Source organism: Lepisma saccharinum, chromosome 9, assembly GCF_977018435.1.
Source record: "Lepisma saccharinum chromosome 9, izLepSacc3.1, whole genome shotgun sequence".
Classification (NCBI taxonomy): domain Eukaryota; kingdom Metazoa; phylum Arthropoda; class Insecta; order Zygentoma; family Lepismatidae; genus Lepisma; species Lepisma saccharinum.
In genome coordinates, this window is record NC_139237.1 from 67,758,659 (window position 1) to 67,781,225 (window position 22,567).

The window sequence follows — 22,567 nt, forward strand, 5'->3', positions numbered from 1 at the left end:
AACTCAATGATACAATCATGCTTGACCAGAGTTCGAATCTGGAACATATGACCTCGCTTCGCTAAAAAGGCTGGCAGAAATGTATCGAAAAAGTATAGGAACACCAAGAACCGGTTTCACCCAGCACAGACGATTAAATCATTTACAGCGACTCGCTGTGGCAGTCGCCACCTCCCCTTCGCTCGCAGGTAGCCTTCTCAGCACCCCACCTGCTGATGGAAGACTACGGTAAGATGGTGCACCTACTTTTCGTTTCAAGCATATTCCGTCTGGAAGGTTTCTGGCACCCCTCCGCTCCCCCCCTTCGCACCATGGTTAATAAATGAGACCCTTGCACTTTCAAAACCCTTATCGCAAGAAAAAGCTGGCATCAATTTTACACCACCATACAATAAGATTTACACGGGAAACATTTCCTAAAATGTTTTCTTGATTCGGACTAAGGGCAAATTAAAAATAGTCAACGGAATTATACACAAGAGAATTAAATTACTGAAAATATGGAAAAGCGCGATACCGAAATCTGTAATGAGTGCGAAGGGAAAATCGAGAAAAAAAAAAGTATAAAAGTATTCGAATAACCAGATTAAGAGAGGACGTTATCACGGCTCGAACAATACAAATGAAAAAAGGGAAAAGAACTGATATGAATTGAAATATACGGCAATCGGAAGTAGGCTGTAGGAAGCAAATTTTAATAAACGTGGAAAGAAAATATAATCAAAGGAGCGCTGGTTCGATTCGCGACGGAAGCTCATATTTGTTGTTCGAATCCCACTCCACACTGTATGTCCAGATACATTTACACTTAAAACAAACTTCGTGGAACTTTTTCCAAAACAGAGGTCTCCAAACATTTAAAAACAAAAATAATAACTCTGAAGAAAAAAGCCGAAAGCGTTATTGCAAAATGAAAAAAAAATGTGTAATGGGTGCAAATAGGATACAGTGGGAAAAGCACAAGCACACTGAACGGGGAGGGGGTGGTTATGGGGGTCAGAATCCTCTCTTTGGACTTGCCTATGGTGGCAGGACCAACGAGAAAAATCTCGAAAAGAATAACTGCAGCAATGGAGTTCGAGGGGCTGCATTAGCGCGAGTGATGTAACAACCAATCACAACTTCCACGTCATTTTACTTTTGCCTTTCAAGGGTTCCGAGCACACGTAAATTTTTAAGAAAATTTTAGTTTTCAATTTATGCCCAGATACATTAATGGAAACGGAACTTATGATCTAGAGTGGTGAGCCACCAGTGGGAATTGTATCTAGGACCGCTTGATTACAAGGCGACTGTAGGCTATCGGAAGGGACTTTTTTTTTTCTGAAATAGATAACAGAATTAGTCATAATGCTATCTTTTCGTCTGCAGGACTCTCTCATGGGAGGTGTCAAGTATCCGAGCGATAGCGAAATCCGTGATACCTCCTTTCTTCACATATTCGTTCGGAAGTGGTAAAAGAATAATAAAAAACTCAAGCATAAATGTTAATAACACTTGTTATTATTACCAGAAACATTCTCAAAATAAACTTGATGTCCGTTGAAATGAAATCAAGAGGAAAGCAAGATCTCCACCCGGTCGCGTGAATCTGTGACTAGATTCAAGAGTTGGAAACACTACACTTCTCGCGAGCTGCTCTTCCTGGCGAAACTAGATGATATAAAATTCTGGGTTGCATAACCGTAAGGGGGGCGTTTCCTTAGATTTCCAGTGTACATCTGTCTCCTCCAACACGTACATAGAACACACACACACACACATTCACACACGCGCACGCACGCACTCACACAGAGATTAGAGGAGGGGGGGGCGATGATGAAGTGGGAACGTTGTCACCTTATAATGAAGGAGTCCCGGTTCGAATCTCAATGGAGGCACATAATAGTTCGGATCCCACTTTAAACTGTAGGTCCAGTCCCGATTAGCCTTACTGTGCATAAAGTGGACTTAAAACACCAAGTCAAGTCAATCAATCAAGTCCCGAATAGTCTTTCTGTGCACAAATGGACTTAATCTCAAAACAAACATACAAATAGCCACCCTTATGTAATAAGAAATCACATTTTGAGGCTAATCAAGGGGAACGCTCCCCTTTGGCGCTCCCGGAGGGCGGCGTCATGGCCAGTCGCCCGGCCCTTAAGCCACTCCTGCTCATACCTACAGATGAGTTCAAGGTTCATTATGTTTTAGTCTTTCTTTCTACTTTTCCTGTTTCTCTGAGTCTCTCTCTCTTTTCTATTTTCCCTCAGCTCTTCCTATCTTTACGTATTACTCTGCTTCTGTACCGTCTTTTCTAGCTTTATCTTTCTCTCTCTTGGCCTTTTCTTCTCTCTCTTTCTTCCTCTGTTTTATACTTCTTTCTTTCTCTTCTCTCAACATCTTTCCATTTTCTTTTCATCCTCCTCTTTGCTCTGTTTATCTATTTCTCTTTCTCTTTCTTTCCATTCCTACTCTTCTTCCTCCGTCTCTTTTTTTGCATTCCATATATTTCTCTCTCTCTCTCTCTCTCTCTTTATCCCTCTGCGTGATCTAGCAATCTTATAAATGCTCACGTGGGTAGGCTGGACGCTGGAGTGTGGGTTAATATTATGATGGGCTTTGAACCCTACGTCCCTCTGGTGGCAACGCCTCTGTTATGCGGTTGGGGAGCCAAAAAAAAACTTAAAAGTCTCATGTCCTATTATTTACCATCAACATTTACATTCAACAATGCGCCACGTTCTTTCACAGTCAGAAATGAAACAACAGCACGCTACACTACATTGCAAAGGAAATTAGCGTACTCCATTGTTTAAATATGAAAACGGAAGCACCTCGGTCCATTCATTACTGTTATTGCAGCAGAAAACTGCATGTTATAGCGTTATGCCACTAGATAGCGCTGGAGGGGCAGTTTTTTTTTCGACGAACGAGCAGGCTGCCACTGGATGCAGACGACACTGCACTCGAGTGTAGAACAAAAGGTGCAGAAACGGGGTTAATTCAGCCGTGAAGCATGAAAATTACAGGAAGACTGGACTACTATTTACGTTCAACCTACGTTGAGGAGTGAAGAATTCATTCTGCGTGTTGCACGTTTTGTTTCAAGTGCTTCTGTGTTGTGTGTTCTGCGTGTGATGACATTTTTCAGTGCGTTATTGTTCCCTTGTGCTTGCAGAGTAGCGTATGTGGCCGGAAGGCATTTCTCAACTGCAGTACGTCACGGGATGAACATAACTGTCACGATGTAAAAACTTGCCTCGTCGAGTCGAAGTCGGTGAGTATCAAGACAAGTTGGTGCATTAGATTTCTGCCCTTGCACAATGCACAGAGCTTTGTTATTGCAAGTTTCATTTCTTACAAGTTTTTTTGTAGGCAATTCATTTCAGTTCAATGTTGTTCTCGGGATTTAGTTTCATTCTTTATTTTGTGTGTTATATGTTAAATTGACTTAATTTCTGTAGTAGGATTAACTACAGTTCTAGTGGAATAGTAAATAACGATATGATGAAAGAGTAACAGTACAGTGGGACCTATGAGTATTACCGTGCAAATTGTCAATCAGCATGTTCGTGCACTTTATTTGGACCAATAAGGGCCGGTTGCACCATCGCCACTTAATCTGCCACTTTACAAAGTGCTGGATAACGACAGGCGGGAGATTTAGGCGGCGGTGGGTTGCACCAAGCATTTTTATCCTCGGCCTTGTAAGGTAGAACTTTCTCCTGCTTGCCGTACGACCTGGCAACAGAAACTGGAGAAAGTTGTGTTTTCGAATGTGTTTTGTTTGTTTATTACGTGCTAATATCTGCTTGTCAATTCCAAATGCATGCTTTTTCAACTGAAATATGTTTAAAAAAACTAAATATTTATTGCAATAAAATGAAACAGCTGATAGAAGTAGGTAATGCATGTGTCGTACTCTCATATAATATCAAATGTGTTATATGATACAATATAACCCGTAATCTTTCGAAGTAGTGGGAAGCTTACAAAATTTTCAATTTATTTTTCACGTACTCCAATTAACATAATGCAAAAAAGAATATCCCTCGTCTTATATTTCAGTAAGACATACGGTCACTTTTTAAAAAATATTAAACACTACTAAACAGTGACCAAAATTTTACGAAGTCGTAACAAATGCAAGTTACATTTATTCAATTTTTAGTGCAAGGCTGACATACCTGAGTTTGTGTAAATATACGGAATGAGAAGAGCAATCTTCTATTCTGCTCTTACTAATTTATCATTCGTTTCTGTTAATAATTTATCAATCCGTAACCCCTTCTTTAGCGAATAGCGAGGATTAGTATTATCAACGTTGACCATCTTATAGGTTTCTTCTTTATTTATAATGCAGCTTTTGTGAAAGTTGGTTAACGATGCAGATGAAAATTAAATTTTTGTATTCAAGACAAATTCGAATAGCACAAAAAAATTCGTTAATCAACGGTTCCATGTACAAGGTACATTTTGGGAATTACTATCATCTTAGCACAAAAGGAAGAATCAAATAGTAATGTAAAGTACCGTAGTACTGTATGTACGCATGTTTTATTCTTATTAAGAAAAAAGAAGAAACTCCAGGCTGTATATACTTTCAGATAGGTAGTTTCGTGAAACGTTATATGCTAGTGCAATGCAAGAACGTATATATTTCTTTACAAAAAACAGTAATATTCACCAGGAAAATATACATTGTACATACGTACAAGCTGTGGTCCTTTTTAGACGAGCGGATAGGGACAGTATTAGCACCTTGGGTAATACATGCTAACACCACCAAACATGGCCTGCCTAACCTATCCACGTATGTACGTATATAATAGCTTAAATAAACAAATTATAATTTGCCAAACCTATTTACATGCTCATTTATGCTATTATATGCCTACGTGGATAGGTTAGGCAGGCCAGGTTTGGTGTTGTTAGCATGCATTTCCCAAGGTGCTAATGCTGCCCCTAGCCGCTCGTCTTTTTAGGCCAGTTATTTTGAAAAATCAAATACAAGATCATGTGTATTCTAAGTAGTAAATACCGAAAAAAAAACTTTGACACTTACGTCTTATGCTCTCCCATGAATATTAGGGTAGGGTTGGTTAGGTTAGGTACAAAACCAGTAGGAAATTGTTCCTTGTACTTGTACATGCATGTCAACATCGTAAGGATTCTTGTTAACAGTAAACTTTTTTTTTTGCCAATTTTGGAAGTTAACATACAAAATCACACATATACAATGTATACGTTTCTTAAAAGATTGGTATTACGTCTTATGTACTACTAGGTATGTAGTTTCTTGCAAGGTTATTATTGTAAATGTGTGTGTTTGTAAAACACACTACCATTCGGAAATTGTTCCTTGTACGTACATATGTATGAACTGGACGGTAAGAGTGCTAAATATTATACGTGCATTCTTTGCCAGTTGTTATTCGGAAACAAAACATTCCTTGTTTATTTGCAATGTTACATTCACACCAATGGCGACGGAAGTGACTCTAATAATATTACACGTGTTTCAATCTTAAATATTACAAATTACCAGGATTGCGAAAAAGCAACTGATGCATGGTGTACATTTCGTGTATTGCGTTTGGTTGAAAAAAATTGTTACAGAAAACACACATTCATTTATTTGGAACGGCATTTTAATACAATTTTGCAAGCATCAAACGCATTACTTTAACCTGGTTTTATTTTCTGTACCCGAATGCACTCAAATCCTACATACGAAATTATAGTGAAACTGCTAATGCTAATATCAATATACAACATTTTCGGAACACACACGAAAATGACCATTTAATATTCATTTCTACGCATATATTTACAAACGTTGCTTTATTTATTGCCGTTCCTGGGATAATTAACATATCCGCCTTTTTTTGCTGTTATTTGGTAATGCAAAACATGCAGCAAACTTTCGCAATTTCCAACAGCTGATCGAGACTTTGCCATTTTATCAACTATAAAAGTGTAAACACAGATTATACTAGGTGCTGCACGTATCTGTTGGCTGCACAGTGTACTGCTTTTCCATGTTTACCTGGCACTTAACGCGTTAGGCGGAGCCCCGACCGCCACTTACAGTACACGGGACTTGAAGTGCTAGGTAACGTTAAGCGGACATTGAACAACCGCAAAATGGTGTTAAGTGGGGGATAAGACGTTAAGCGGAGATGGTGCAACCGGCCCTAAGAGCTCCAAGAACTAAAAGAAAACTCAAAACAAGCTGTTGACATCTTCAGCACCAGCATGCATAAAAATCCATCGCTTGAAAACACATAGGATGTAAGAAAAACATTAATGAAAATAGTCATGGACAATTTGCCTAGCAATACTATATCTCGTTATGGTTATTAGTAGAGCAATAGTTCTGTTGTTGAAAGTTCTAACTTTATAGACAATCTTTGCTACAAGCTGCAACCATTAACCATTATATTTCGATAGGGTCAGTGGCGCAGGAAAGGGAGGGGTGTTTGGCACGATAGAGTATTTTCCAGGGTACAAAATCTCGGGGGGGGGGAGGCAGTAGGATTCCCATAAAAAAATCTTGTCTTAAAAAAATCACTACCAAAAATTTCCGGAGAGAAGAGTTTGTTACAATCACGAAGATAAGCAATCAGTTTTGACTTCAAATGTATACTTTACTAAGAATAATATCGAAAACGCATAAGATGTAAATGTTTGTGAACGCTGCAGCCTCTCTCTCTCTATATATATATATATATATATCTCCCTCCCCTACAACAATATATGCATAATAAAGGTAAAATAACAATACAACCACCTATGCAATCTAATTGTTCAACTATTTTGTAATTTTTATCATTTTTAAACATTTAGTAAAGGGATTAGTTTGCTACTTTATATGTGATGTATCCCTGTTTTCCATCATTGAACATTCTTGTAACCATATTCAGGTCAGTATTTCATTATCTAATTCTCTCGCCTATACTAGGGATGGCCAAACGGATCCGGATCCGAAAGTTTCGGATCTGGATCCCGACCCGAAAGTTCCGGATCCTGATCAGAGCGTTTCGTATCTCAATCCCATTATACTATTAACACACCTTAAAAGGTATTATGATCTTCGATTACAAAGAAATTTTTCATTAGTTAGTCCTTCAAGATTTTTTTTCAAGTTGTTCCTAAAATACTTTGCTAACCATCGGCTAACACACTCGTGCACAAAGAATAATCTTACTTGTTTAACAAAATTTCAGAGGTGATTTTGTAAATGCCATTGAAACGAACATGTATTTATTCGAATGTATTGGAAATGGAAACACACATAAATGTGAGACATTCCATTCCAGGATGAAACCTTTAACACATTTAACAAGATAGAAATGTTATACAAAAATTATATAATTGTTCTATAGTTACAGTTTTACAAATTAAAATAAAACATTATAATATATATATATATATATATATATATATATAAAGTGTTACATAATTACAAAGTCGTCATTGCCTTGTAATCAAGGGGTCCCGGGTTCGATACCCGGTGGAGGCACAAGTGGTTCGGATTCCACTTTAAACTGTAGGTCCAGTCCCTTAGCCTTACTGTGCATAAAGTGGACTTAAAACAGCAACTAAAACGAAAATAATTACAAAGTGTAAGACCAACAAGAGGTTATCTAAGTGTTCCCCTCCGATTTCCATGAAACTTGGCAGGTGTATAGAGGGGCCCAATGGACGAAATACGTGTTTGTTTTTTTGTTTCAGCTAAAAAACTGTTTTAGGGGCCAAACCCCCCTTCAAATGTCAAGATGAGGACAAATTGAAGTAAGGATCTGACCCCTGTGTCCCTCTCCGATTTCCATGAAACTTGGCAGGCGTATAGAGGGGCCCTATGCCCCCTGTTTCTTCCTATGCCATATTTACGTTGTTTTGGGGTCAGATCCCCACTTCAATTTGCCGCCATCTTGACATTTGGGGGGGGGGGTTGCCTCCTAAAACAGTTTTTTAGCTGAAACACAAAAACACGTACTCCTTCTTTTGGGCCCCTCCATACACCTGCCAAATTTCATGGAAATCGGAGTGGCACACAGATGTCAGATTCCCGCGTCAATTTGTCTTCATCTTGACATTTGAGGGGGTTTTGTCCCCTGAAACTGTTTTTTTTTTTTTTAGCTGAAACACAAAAACACGTATTTCTTCCTTTGAGCTCCTCTATACACCTGCCAAGTTTCATGGAAATCGCAGGGGGACACAGGGGTCAATTCCCACTTTAATTTGTCCTCATCTTAACATTTGAGGGGGGTTGCCCCCTAAAACAGTTTTTTAGCCGAAACCAAAAAAAACATGTTTTTCTTCCTTTGGGCCCCTCTATACACCTGCCAAGTTTCATGGAAATCGGAGGGGGAGACTTAGATCTCCCTTGTATTATATATATATATATATATATATATATATATATATATGTATGTATGTATATTAGCAGGTAACAATATGTTATAAACACATTCTTACTTTCCAAAGAAGCGCTCAAGTGGGATGGCAAAACGGATCCGGATTCGAAAGTTCCGGATCCGAAAAAAATTAGGATCCGGAACCAACCGGAACAAGGCCACACACAAAGATAGGGAAAGCTAGTGGGCGGAGCAAAGCAGTACAGTACGCGCTGCTGTCAACAGCTAGTAGCTGAAGCCGCATTTTTCTATTCATGCACTCACTTCCCTCTCACCCGTTCATGACCGAGCCCTCTCGAGTCAATACTTGCGTAGATACTTCTTTTCGTTTGCTTGCTCCATAGATTCCCGGGTACGGAATATAGTAAAAATTAATTGACGAACAATTTACAGGCCAGATAAATTTATTATAATATAATACAAAATCTTATTTCTGTCACATTTCAAATCTTATCGTCCAAAATGACGTTTCTTCTAAGAAAGGGTTTTTTTTATAGCGCGGAAGAAAATTTTTAGAGATCTAGGTGCTACAAAACTTACATTTCTTGAATATTAAAATTCCTTACCTATGTAACGCCATTACGGTTTTCCAGGGCTTCCATCATGGATTCATGTCACAGGCGCACGTCTACACATTTCTTTCTCTTCTTATGAATGACTTGTGGAATGGGATAATTTGCAATATGTTATTTGTATGATGTATTGGCGGATTAGAGATTTTACAGATTCTAACATGCCTTTAAAGGGACTCTATAGAAAAGGGGGCCGCGGTAGCGGTAGGGGGTGATAGGTCAATTACCCCAGGGGCGGAGCCCGGAATCGGTGGGCAATTTTTATGGTTTAGGCCTGAAAAAGCGACCGTTGTATATATATCCATCGGTACGGCCGGCTGCTACGAAACTAACATGGCCGCAAGTAGACTTCCACCTCGCAACTTTAAAAGGCTCTAGCTCCACTTTAAACTGCTTTATACTCGTAAATATTTGTTTCCGCGCTACAGAATTTTGTTTTCAGCAATTTGCAACACACAATCTTGCTAAAAAAAATCACTACCGAAATTGAGGGTGGAATGGTGGCCGCGGTGGCTCAGTCCGTAACGCGTCTGACTACCATGCTCAAGGTCCCGGGTTCGATCCCCGGTCGGTTCAAATCCGGGAACTTTTCTAACGATGGAAGCGGCCCCGGCGCCCACCCAGCGTCGAATAACTTGGGCACCTGGGGGGTAAAGGCGGTCAGAGGCGTGATGCTGATCACATCACCCCCACTCATGACCGGATCAAGAAAGTGTGGGGCGTTATTTCCACACCCCCTATACGCCTTCATGGCGTGGTGCTAAGCACAGGGGAGCACTTTACCTTTTTTAAAAAAAAAATTGAGGGTGGAGGATTTCCGGATGGACGCACATTTTCTATAGTGAGCTTTTAATTGCTCTTGAAAATATGCCACAGAATTTTAGGCCCAAATTTATTCTGAAGCCTGAAAATTTTGGAATTTATGCCATGTCACGTGCCAGTTTCGATGACACAATGCAAGTTGCAAGGAGGAATGGTTTCTCGGAATCGACGAGAGATGGCAGCACGCTATATAAAGAGGAGCAAAGGAAATTATAAAAAAACTTAGAGCGGAGAAGAGGGATTATATATATTATAGTAAATTGAGAAATATATAAAAGAAGAGTTCAAACACTATAAAAGAAATAAATAGAATGTTGTATATAGTAAATTAAAATAATTAAGAATATGGCCGCATATGAAACGTTTAGGAAAGTTATTAAGTAAGCGAACGAATTCAGAAATTATCTCTTTTGATTTCTCTGACGAGGAGAACATCGTCAGTGTTTTGTTTGTTTGTCCCCGGTGGCGCTGTTGTCAAATTAGACGCTCCGAAGCACTTTTCGGTTGCGCTCTTTATTAGTCGCACTGGGCCATTGGTAGCGCTTGTTATTAGCGATCCTGGTTATTCCCCTTTGGTCGTTAAATAGGAGGTGGCACTATTGTCAGTTTAGTCGACCCTACTCTTTCTACAAGTATAGCTTTTATTGTTTGCCAAAGAAGAGGGGAAAGCGAGCGCATAAATAAGATTACGCCTTAAAAAAGAAAGATAATACATTAAAAGAAGAAAAGAAGAAGAAGCCTTTTCCATATTAAAAGAAGAAGAAGCCTTTTTGATAATAAAAGAAGAAGAAGTCTTTTGATAATAAAAGAAGAAGTATTTTGATAATAAAAGAAGAAGAAGCCTTTTCCATATTAAAAGAAGAAGAAGCCTTTTTGATAATAAAATAAGAAGCCTTTTTGATAATAAAAGAAGCATTTTCCATAATAAAAGAAGAAGCATTTTCCATAATAAAAGAAGAAGCATTTTCCATAATAAAAGAAGAAGCCTTTTCCATATTAAAAGAAGAAGAAGCCTTGTTGATAGTCAAAGAAGAAGAAGCCTTGTTGATAGTCAAAGAAGAAGAAGCCTTGTCGATAATCAAAGAAGAAGACGCCTTTTTGATAACCAAAGGAGAAGAAGCCTTTTCGATTATACATATATATATATTCTCTGTATTTTGTATAGTTCTCAGAATATAGATCCGCATTTAACTATATCCTCTTGGCTATAAAACGCTTTCTTATTTGGAATTCTCAAATAAAGAACCTATCCCCCTGAGATTAAGATATCTGTAGCCCTGGTAAATAACATTTAAGTACGTACCCACAAGGGGCGTAGCAGCCAATTAGCAAACCAGAATAGAAGGATACATCTTGAAGCTTTCGTTGCAATTAATAATGGAGATTTTATTGGGATATCGAGCAGGTGAGTTCCAGAAAAGTTTCGGAGCTTTCAGAAAGATCTGAAATTTTCCCAGAACTCGCCTTCTTGATAACTTGAAACTTCCTTAGATATATGATGTTGTCTCTAGATAGAATAGGTAACTCAAACCATTTAAATGTGATTTCCTTGATTATCGTTTCATAATTAGACTGTCTCTTAAGTTGCACAACTCGGCTCGCTCCAGACAGCATGGATACTTTCCCTTGCCACAGTTCACATTCTATCTGCTCTCACTTCGTTTTGTTTTTTTTTATATCGGTTTTGTGTAGTACATATGTTTAATATATCGAAAAAAGTATATTTACAGTTATTTTTAGTCTGAAGTCCATGTTGCATGAAGTACGTAAATACAACTACTGAGTGGTGAGGGAATGTATTAGATTTTAAAGATCAGATAGAACCTCGGTGAACGGTCGAATAATTTTTGTTGGCGTCTTTTCGTTATGCTCGCTTTGCTCCTTTGATGTTTCCTGTTTAAATATAATAGAATTTTACTTGCGTGTCGTCAGTAAATCAGCATATTTGTGACTTTTAAAAAAGTAAAAAGTGTTTCCCTGTGCTTAGCACGACGCCATGAAGGCGTATAGGGGGTGTGGGGGTAACGCCCCACACTTTCTTGATCCGGTCGTGAGTGGGGGTGATGTGATCAGCGTCACGCCCCTGACCGCCTTTACCCCCCAGGGTTTCCCCCAGGTACCCATGTTATTCGACGCTGGGTGGGCGCCGGGGCCGCTTCCATCGTTAGAAAAGTTCCCGGATTTGAACCGGCCGGGGATCGAACCCGGGACCTTTAGCATGGTACTCAGACGCGTTACCGACTGAGCCACCGCATTGTAACTAACCCAATTGTCGCACTTATCTGCTGAATAAGAGAGATTTCTCTATTACTATTAGCAGTTTGGTATGGAAATGGATGATCATAGCCAAAGAAATAATGCTCCATTAAAATCGCCAGTGTTTGTTTCGGTCGAGTAAGAAGATTCACGGCTCTATTTCAAATGATGCAATTATACTGCGATCATTTGACCAACTTTTACAAAAAGATGTAGGTGTTTGCTTTATGTGAAAAAATCTTGAAATGCCTTTGGAATGGCACATGGTGGACGGAAGGCGGAAGCCCATCTTCAGTGTCGAGATGTCTGTAATATATTCCCAATTCAGTTAACTAACTTAAACGAAATGTTCATCGCGATTTTCTATATTAAAAGGACACATATTAATTCACACCAGAACAGTGGCTTACCTTTCCCTATTCCTTAAATCAGTGGTTCCCAAAGTGTGCGCCGCGGCGCCCTGGGGTGCCGTGGCTGGCTTACAGGGTCGCCGCGAAATGTTCCAGTATTATCACTGAAATTCAATCAATGATATGATTGTTCTAAATGTGTACCTATTTAGGACTGTTTACAAAGAAAATGTTTCTGAATTTAAAATATATGTTTATTTTTAACTTAAGCAACGTAACCACACTAACAAAGCGTTGCAAGTGTTAGATATGCCTACATTCTGACTTCAGCGCCGAGGAAAAATCTTGAAAGATAAGGGAGCCGTGAAACGAAAATGTTTCGGAACTCCTGCCTTAACTGATATGCAACCAACTTATATTCATGACTGTACAAATAGCCTACTTTTTTGTGTAAACTCTCACACTCCACATTTACGCCATCTACAGGCTCGTAGTGGGATCCATAAGTATTACCGTGCAAATTGTCCATGACTATTTTCATTAATTTTTCTCTCACATCCTATGCGTTTTTAAGCGATGGATTTTTATGTATGCTGGCGCAGAAGTTGTTAACAGCTTATTTTGAGTTTTGTTTCAATGATTGAAGCTCTTATTGGGTCAAATAAAGGGCACGAACATGGTGATGGACAATTTGCACTGTAATACTCATGGATCCCACTGTACATCAAATCTTTTTTTTTCCCCGTTACCTCAGAGAAAAATAATGAGAACGAAGTTACCTAATCTTTGTCCTCTGTACTGTTATACCTAGGTATATTACGAGCATTTACTTTATTCTTTTCTCCTTTCAGATTATTTGAATACCTGCATTATCACCGCAGTCACGATGTTCTCAGCCTTATGCAACCCAATAAGGTGTGGTCTGAAAACAGGTAGGGCATACAGCAGTATTCCTTTTTATTGTAGCAATGGAGGCCAGATCGAACATCAGCAACATGTTCAGAAGATATTACAATATCCCTCTGATGTTAAGAATGAGTTCAAAACTGAAAACACTGGAAATATATAACAGTTAAGATCTGGACAAGATCTTTCAAATCTTCCCTTATATTGAGAAATAAGTTGTGTATGTACAGTTAACGGCAAATTATCCGTCAGTGTTAATTTATCCCCCTTTCCACCAAAGCTCGACTAAGCAGAGGACAACTTTTATAGTAGGCCTACAACTCCTTTCCCTAAAACACTTAGAATGAAGAAGAAAAATAACCAAAAAATAACGGTGGACAACTTGCCTAGTATATTCTTCGCGGCTGAATGTATACCCAAAGGTAAAAGTAATATTAGTCAAATTGTCCATCACCATTTTCATTCAATTTGTTTTCAAGAATGTGACGACCATGAATTGTAATAGAAACGTCAATAAGCAGAGGGAAACGTTAACAAGAGATTCCATTGCTTAAACAAAACATGATATTAATTATAGAATGAAATAGTGATGGACAATTTTCTTACTGTTTTCTTTGATTGATTTGCTTTATTTTACATCGCTTCTTGTGGCACTCTTGGCTAATTTGCGAAGATGAGGATGAGTGATGATATGATGAAATTGATGAATGGGCACTCACAAACATCCATGTCTAACCCGAGATTCGAACCCGGGACCCCTGGCGTCGTAGCGTATTTTCTTTGTTGTTGGTGTACAGTGGGATCCCTGTGTATTACAGTGCAAATTGTCCATCACCATGTTCGTGCCCTTTATTTGACCCAATTAGAGCTTCAATCATTGAAACATAACTCAAAACAATCTGTTGACAACTTCTGCACCAGCATACATAAAAATCCATCGCTTAAAAATATAGGATGTAAGAGAAAGATTAATGAAAATAGTCATGGATAATTTGCACGGTAATACTCATGGATCTCATTGTACAACCAGTCACCAATAATATCAATACAGTAAAATTCCAATTCTTTACTCAAAGTACAATCTTTCTTTTTCTTTTTTTAATGTTATGATGAGCACTCCTCGAATATATCATTCATAAATGTCTTACTTATTTTTATCTTTGCTTTCACATATAATTAATCCTGCTTTTATCGTTGAATGAGAGAACATTACTTCTTTTTGGGAACATAATACAATGCGTTATCTGTGGATAAAATCAAAACTTTCATTCTACTATGGAATGGCAAAACGAGGGCATCTAGTTGAAAAATCTTGATTGCAATGGAAGTTGGAAAGATAACAAGATTATTTGTACTTGTATAAAAGATATTTCCGGATATGAATATTACAAGTTTGCTTTGAGCTCGTGTTTAAGTCATCGTAAAAATTCCAAATGGAAGTTGTAAAACAAGCATTTGGCCTTCTTGATATGTGCGTTCTTCTTTATGTACTGTAGATACAAATGTGGTGCGTGCTTTCCTCATTCGTTTACTTGCTGAATACAAGTGAAGTGGTGCAATTGCTCACGTGAGAAGCGACGAAATATTTTTATCATTCTTGCTATGACTCGTCACTACGTAACGGTGCGTAAGCAAGAAACATCGTCAGTATATAACGGTCTAGGTGAGTTCGTTTATCTCCTCCCCTACCCCCTTGCCTAGCTTGCGATAGCGAGTTCAGTAACATGTTTTGCTTCTATTTATCTTTTTATCCAGCGTCGCTTTCCTGCCAATTTTGGCTTATGGCGACTATGAGAATGGGTGCTGATTAAATTCACAAAGGGAGACTCGCAAATAACACTCATGCCGGGACTCGAACCCGAGGCCCCTGGCAATGTAGCGCGCTATGCTAACTACTCCGCCACGGAAGTCTGCAAGTGTTCTTTATCTTCAGACTTGTTCAATTCTCTGAATGCTAGCGACCCCTATTCTAACACTGTTCTGAGAGTGTTCTGGTTTTCAGATGAACAATTTCTTACTGTCGGTGGTGGGAATCGACCACACTACTCTTCTGGTGAACAAACTGAAATTGTTCACCTGAAGACGAGTAGTAGAAGATCTTGGCATTAAATGCTCAGATAGGCTAATCGGGACTGGATTTACAGTTTTGGAGCTGAATATTCTCATATTTTTAAAAAGTTTTGTACTAATTCTTTATCAGGGAATGAAGTCTTTTTTAAATTTCTTTCTAATTCTCAATTAATAAATAAAATGTTCACTTTTCGAGTTTTGTTCTAATTCTCGTTCAAGGAGTTGTCGCCTTGTAATCAAGGAGTCCAGATTTCGATACCCGGTGGAAGCACATAGTGGTTCGGATCCCACTTTAAACTGTAGGTCCAGTCCCGAGTAACCTTTCTGTGCATAAAGTGGACTTAAAACAATAATTCAATCCATCAATCTCGTTCAAGGAATGGATAGTCTCGTCTTTTCTAAATTCTCTTCTAATTCTCGATCAAGAAATGAAAGTGTATACCTTCTGTGCTGTACAGTCACCAGCAAAGAAAATGGACACCTAAATCCTAAAATACTCTCTTCCCTGCAAGGCATTATGTGTGTTGCTAACTATACGGCGATGAGTGGATTTTAATAGCAAATTTTCAATGCGAACCTCTGCCACCAGCGTAGTGAGGCAACCCACATAACAGGGAAGCGAGTTTTTAGGATCTAGGTGTCCCATTTTTATTGCTGGTGACTGTACATTCAAGGAAGAGTGGAAAGCGAAGGGTATAGTTTTAAGTTTATGTATTTAGGGACTTTGAGAGTGTGTTCATTGGTAGAAGTGTATTAGGTAGTGTTTTGAGGCCTGTCAGATCTTCCGGAATAGCACCAAAGCGGGGTCTCGAGATAGGAACGGGTGCTGAAGAAAGGTCACGTGGGCAGCAGATAGCGGTAAGGTCACCAACGACCGGTTCTCGGTTTCGACCCTCGCCTTGCCAATTATCTCGGTCAGCGCGGACGTTAGTGTTCCAGCATCCTCCCACCAAACTGATAATCACAGTGGGCTTCTCAAGAACGAAATCTATCGACGCTGGTAAGCTTTAGCCGTTACTGGACCCGGTAATTTTTGCATACTTTTATAAGTTCTGAACCTTGCTGTAGAACGGGGATGGATTCGTTGACAAACTCTGAAGTAAATAGAAACAAATCAGCAACTTTACGGTGCTGATGACACAGTAAAATCTGCTCAGGCTTTACAGTAAGTTCATTCTACAGTTTTTTTTATTGTAAGAAAAAAAACCCATAGAAACACTGAATGAAATTTCTAAATTAAAAGTTCAGTATACATGCATAGGCACGTATTTTAATTCTGTTTGCCGCAAAGTTGGGTTCAAGAATCGAATTTAAAAGCACGAATATGCAGAGAACAATCCCTGCTCCAAGCATATGTACAGTGGGATCCAGGAGTATTACCGTGCAAGTTGTCCATGCCTATTTTCATTAATTTTTATCTTACATCCTATGTGATTTTAAGCAATGGATTTTTATGCATGCTGGTGCAGAAGTTGTCATCAGCTTGTTTTGAGTTTTCTTTTAATTCTTGAAGCTCTTTATTGGGTCAAATAAAGTGCACGAACATGATGATGGACAATTTGCATAGTAATACTCATCATGGATCCCACTGTACACCCAACTGCAAAATAAATAGTAAGCGAATTATCCATCACCATTCAGGCAGTGTGTTTTCCACAATGCGATGGTCATTAAGACGTTAATAAACATTGAGCACGTCAACAGAATTCCATATTTTAAAACACACGAAGTTGAAAAAAAAGAAATGAAAGTAGTGATGGACAATTTGCGTACTGTTATACAATCCTGTATAATCCTCTTCACTAAAAACACAGAGAATGCAAGAGAAAAAAGAATGCAAATAGCGATGGACATTTTGCCTAATGTTATCTTGGCGGCTGATTCTAATTTGCGTCGAAACTGGCACCATTAGTCTTTCTGCTGGGAAAAGCCAGAAACATTTGAACTAAACTCTACTCTCAGTTCAATGCTGAACAGTTAGACGTGCGCCCAGAAGCGAAATACAAAGAGACTATTTTCTTTTAAGTACAAGGGCAATAAGTTCGACAGACAAGTTTTCTTCCTTTGGAATGTGTCAATTTTGAAATATCTCGAAATGTCTTCACGAGTTTTTCTAATCTTTTTTTTTTTTTTTTAAATCGTCAATCCGGAACAAGTTACCATAAATTTAATTAGATCAGAATTCTCTAATAGAAGCATAAAGTGATGCCGTTCTGTGAAGAGACTAAACCACTTGGGGGGTGAGGGGGGGGGGAGAAGAGAAGAATTCCTGAATCTTTTTCCTGGATTCCCTGCGCTTGTCGTTTTCCCACGGTCTTACGTGGTACTACATCGTTGGGAAATTCTTCCAGTTTATTAAAGCCAGTAGGCCCTCGTGATCTTTTTCGTCTCCAGTTTAACGGCCACGTTTACGATTAATACTGATGTTTTGACGCAGAAGTTGTGCGAAGAGGGAAGAGGGCAACAACGACGTTATCTGTTCCCAGATCATGATACTCATCAGACCTCGGAAATTTATGCAACGACATTTTAAAGAAAACATCCCTTGCACATTTTAGAGGAGCAACGAATTTAAACTAATTATATTTCACAGTTTCTTCACTTCTAATACTTACGAGTAGGGCCCGTATACTTATGCACTTAAAAAAATGTGCAAAATGTGCAAATAAATATGCACTTTAGATAAACACCTTACCTCTTTTTAAATGTTATCTTTCAATTACTGCAAAAACTCTACTCTTAAACAGATATTAGTTCTTTTCATTTCCTATAATTTAACATAGAAATAATTGCAAAAGTTGCAGTTCTGAATTCTTCCACACACTGTTGTTTACTCTACACTGCTGTTTTATAAATGAATGGGGTGCAAGGTGCAACCCTTTATGAAGACACTCAAATGCCAACATCCTCTACTTAGTACACCCTGGATGGCATTTTGCAGGCTAACAAGGCTCTGCCGACTGGACTAACGTCCAGTATAACCTCTGTGCGGTCTATGTTGTATGCTGTCCATTTGTGTATGCAATTGTCTTTTCATCTTATTGCCATTCATTCTTAACTTCGCGATTAGCCAAAATGAAAGAAAAATTACATTCCTTAAATATCATGATTACAACATGATATCTGAGATTTTCAATCTTGAAACGCCTGTTTTCGGCAAAAATATTTCCATACTCAGAAATACTCACTTTCACCTATTCACCATTGAACCTCATCGTTGCCATTTGCCAAATTAGCAGAAAAGTGACCAGTCGAATCAGCAACAACTTACTCTTCCAAAAGTGGAGTATCGTTAGTTCATACCCCTTTGAAAGTTGAGGTGGTAGTTTCAATTTCACATTGTTTCATTCTTGGATCAAGGCAGCTAACTCCGTGAACAATAACGTTGTTTTCCGAAAGTCTCAAATGTTTGCCTCTGGCAATACACCCCAGGGGCGGCGCCAGAAATTTTCGACCGGGTGGGCAGAAGCTCCATAGTGATAGATTAGGGTGGGCAGTATAAATGTAAGACCATGTATGTGTACGTAAGACGTATGTGTCCCCCTCTCTCTCACACTCCCGATTCTCCTCTTACTTCTTTTCCCTTTCCTTGTTTTCCTCTTTACTCTTTTCTAATCTATTCTCGCATCTGGTTCCATTTCCTTTCGTTTTGTCTATGATGGACACAATCATTTCAAGGAAGTGTTTACATATGCGCAGCCATACCCCAGCCTTGGATTAAAATGAACGTCTTATTAGGAATGATTTAAAACACACACGGAAAACAAATTATTTGTTCATTGTCCATTAAGTATTCCTAGGCTAATGAAAGGCTATTTTGACAAAATATCACTTGTCATAAGTAATAAACAAGCAAGATTGAGAAATCTGTTCAGAATTTAAGAGATTATTAGCTAAGTTGCTATTCATTTTCTGAAGAACTGTCATATTACTAATGCGGGAGAAGCAATACACGTATGGTTACATGAACATATTTGTTGAGGTAACAAAATGATTTAGGACACAAGGAATTCATCGAAGTTGATCATCGTACCAGTAATACTTCATCTATTTTTCATTGGGTTGTATGGTGTGACCATTTCGAACACACTAGAATGTCAACCTCTGTCCTGTGCAGCATACCCTGGAAACTTTATTCTTTCAGGGCAACGAGTCCCTGGCGCCTGGAACCACTGTCAAAGTAATAATTTATGAGGGTTTGTATTTTGAGTGTCAGCATGTGTTTGTTTTCGCCCCTTCGTTACTTTCATCTAATCACCAATGAACCTTATAACGTCGTCATTATTAAAATAAGCAGAAAAATGACTTACAATAAAACAAATCAACCAGAACTTACTCTTCCAAAAATGGAGTTTCATTAGTTTGTACCTCTTAGAAAGTTGAGGTGGTAATTTCAATCTCGCAGCGTTTCATTAGTGGATCAAGGCAGCTAATTCCGGGAACAATGACGTTGTTTTCCGAAAGTCTCAAATATTTGTCTCAGGCAATCACCCTCTTAAAATAGACGCATCTTCTGTGGTGATAAAATGCCACGTTTGGTGCGAGTTCTTTCTGTACCCAATGGCATAACGCTGTCGCATTATAATAAAGAGGTCCTGTGTTTGACTCCCCCCTCCCCCTCTGGTGGAAGCACAATGCACACTGGTTCGGACTACACGTCAAACTGTAGGTTTAGTCCCGATTAGCCTATCTGAGCATGAAAGTGGGTTTAGAAACAAACTAACAAAATCGTCTTCTATATATTTCGTGACATAACTTTTTTCTCTTTACTTCAGCTGCATCTACAGATTCTGTTGACATTTTCGGCTGATTCATGTGATAAAATTTATGTGTGGAACGAGGATTTCTGAATAGGATAAGCCACTCATTAGCAATTGAATAATTCTGTAGCTTTTTCCATATATAACTGATTTATTAAAATTTATTCACTTCGGTATTGTAGTGATTGTTGTGATTCCTTCTTATTAGTAGAACGAATATAAAGTTGATATTTCGTATATCATATTGATATTTGAAGATGACAGGTAGTATGTAAAAATTATAATGAGAAAAAGGGACACTTCTGGAATTTCAATGCATAGCTAATTAAAATTATATTATACTCTATAGCAGGCATGTCCAACTTCAATCAAGCAGTCATGTACTTTTTATTGTCACAACAGGCAGTGAGCTACTATTAATCGTTCTTCTTTGCAAAAATGTGTACCTACTCAGCCATTATACATTATAGAAGTTGAATTCAAGTAACGGAAAATTCGTATAATTACAATAGATAACTGCTATCGACCAACAAACGCCCCGCGATCGACGCGTTGGACATCCCTGCTCTATAGCATACTTAAACCCGAAGGTTTATGGCTGCAGCAACACAAGCCTTCCATCTGTCCCTATCCTGGGCAAGATCAATCCAATCTTTCCCATCCTTACCGATTTATTTTTGGTCCATCTCAACGTTATCCCTCCATCCTCGTCTTAGCCTTCCTACTGGTCCCTTACCATTAGGTTTATCAACAAGAAACCTGTAAACTATTCTTTCCTCTGCCATTCGTGTCACATGGCATGCCCATCTAACTAAGTCTTCTTGATTAAATTATTCTAATATTAATTAAAAAGTCGAAATAATTTATTGTGTTGCTGGAGGAAGTAACGCTAATATGATGTTTAGATTTGTTTATTTGGAGATTATTTAAACCATAGCCAGGCCGGAATATAATACGTAGTGGAGGCCCGGAGCTGCAGTCCTCAAGTTCACCCTCAATTCTGATTTAATATTGATCATACCCTGCATAATTTTGAGCCTCCTAAGCCTACTAGCTGCTTTTAAAAATGGAAGTATTAATTTGATCACAGTTTTTGTTTCAACAATGACAAAAGTGGCTTTTTATGGGTTGATAATATGTGAACATTTCCAGCATACATAATATTCACAAGTAAAATATACATGTTATGAACACCAGGTTACACTTAAATATTTAATCATTCATATATCCCCGAGTATAGGTACTTATTGAATTTGATTGGGTGGGCAATCGGGTGGGCAGAGGAATTTTTATGTGGGCGCTTGCCCACCCGTGCCCACCCCTGTCGCCGTCCCTGATACACCCTCTTAAGTGAACGCATCTTCTGTGGTTATAAAATGACACGTTTCCTGTGAGTTCTTTCTGTATATTTTTTCTCCAATGGCATAAGGTTGTCGCCTTATAGTGAAGAGGTTCTGGCATCTACTGTCCCCTCCCCTGGTGGAAGCACAATGCACACTGGTTCGGACTTCACTTTGAACTGTAGGTTTAGTCCCGATTAGCCTATCTGAGCATAAAAGTGGATTTAAAAACAAACAAAATTTTGTAATGGATACTTCGTGACGCCTTTTTTCTTTATTTCATCTGCATCTACAGATTCTTTGCCCTTTTCGGCTGAAACTCTGATGCTTCTAAAGTTTAAACCATTCTCATCGTGATTGATTAATTCTCTGAAGCCCTCAAAACAAAGTTTCCATACCAACCCCTTTCTTTGAATTCTACGTCACAAGAAAAATCGCATCATTACGTAACTGATAGGCTATTATGAATTCAATAATTCTGTTGCTTTTTCCAAACCCAAATAACTGTTACATCAAAATTTATACACCTCTGTATTGTAGTGATTATTGTGATTACTTCTTATTAGTATTTATTAGTAGAACGAATACAAAGTTGTTGTTTGTATACCACGTAGATATTTGAAGATGACATGTATGTAAAAATTGTAATGAAATAAAGAATTCACTTCTGGAATTTCAATGTAGACCTAATTAAAAAGTCGAAATAATTTATTGTGTTGCTGGAGGAAGCAACGCTAAGATGGGTTTTTCATTTGTTTATTCAGATATTATTTTAATCATGCGAAGGCCGGGATTTATATATGTGAAGGCCCGGAGCTTACAACACCAAGACCCCACCCCAATCCCCTCCACAGTTTCAGTTACAACTTTTCACTAAGCTAAATGAGATGGTTAGTTGTACGTATTTCTACATTTTTCATCACATCCCAAGTATCACATTTTTTCTTTATGCAGTACTTTTCCAAGCAATTTTCCCCAGTGAAGGCCCACAGCTGCAGCCCTCAAGGTCACCCTAAATCATGATTTCATCTGGACCATACCCTGCATAATTTTGCACCTCCTAAGCCTACTAGCTGCTTCTAATCA

The 22,567-nt window shown here is 38.5% G+C and overlaps 1 protein-coding gene across 1 annotated transcript in view; it reads left to right on the forward strand.

Moving 5' to 3' along the window:
• Positions 1-2,930: 2,930 nt before the first annotated feature.
• The window catches only part of LOC145992105 (uncharacterized), a 122,131-nt gene continuing 102,494 nt past the window's right edge, over positions 2,931-22,567 (forward strand). The window contains exons 1-2 of the mRNA XM_083128346.1: positions 2,931-3,259; positions 13,257-13,337. Coding sequence (XP_082984472.1) covers positions 13,292-13,337 — 46 coding nt within the window. The 5' untranslated portion in view covers positions 2,931-3,259; positions 13,257-13,291. The remainder of the gene's footprint in view (positions 3,260-13,256; positions 13,338-22,567) is intronic.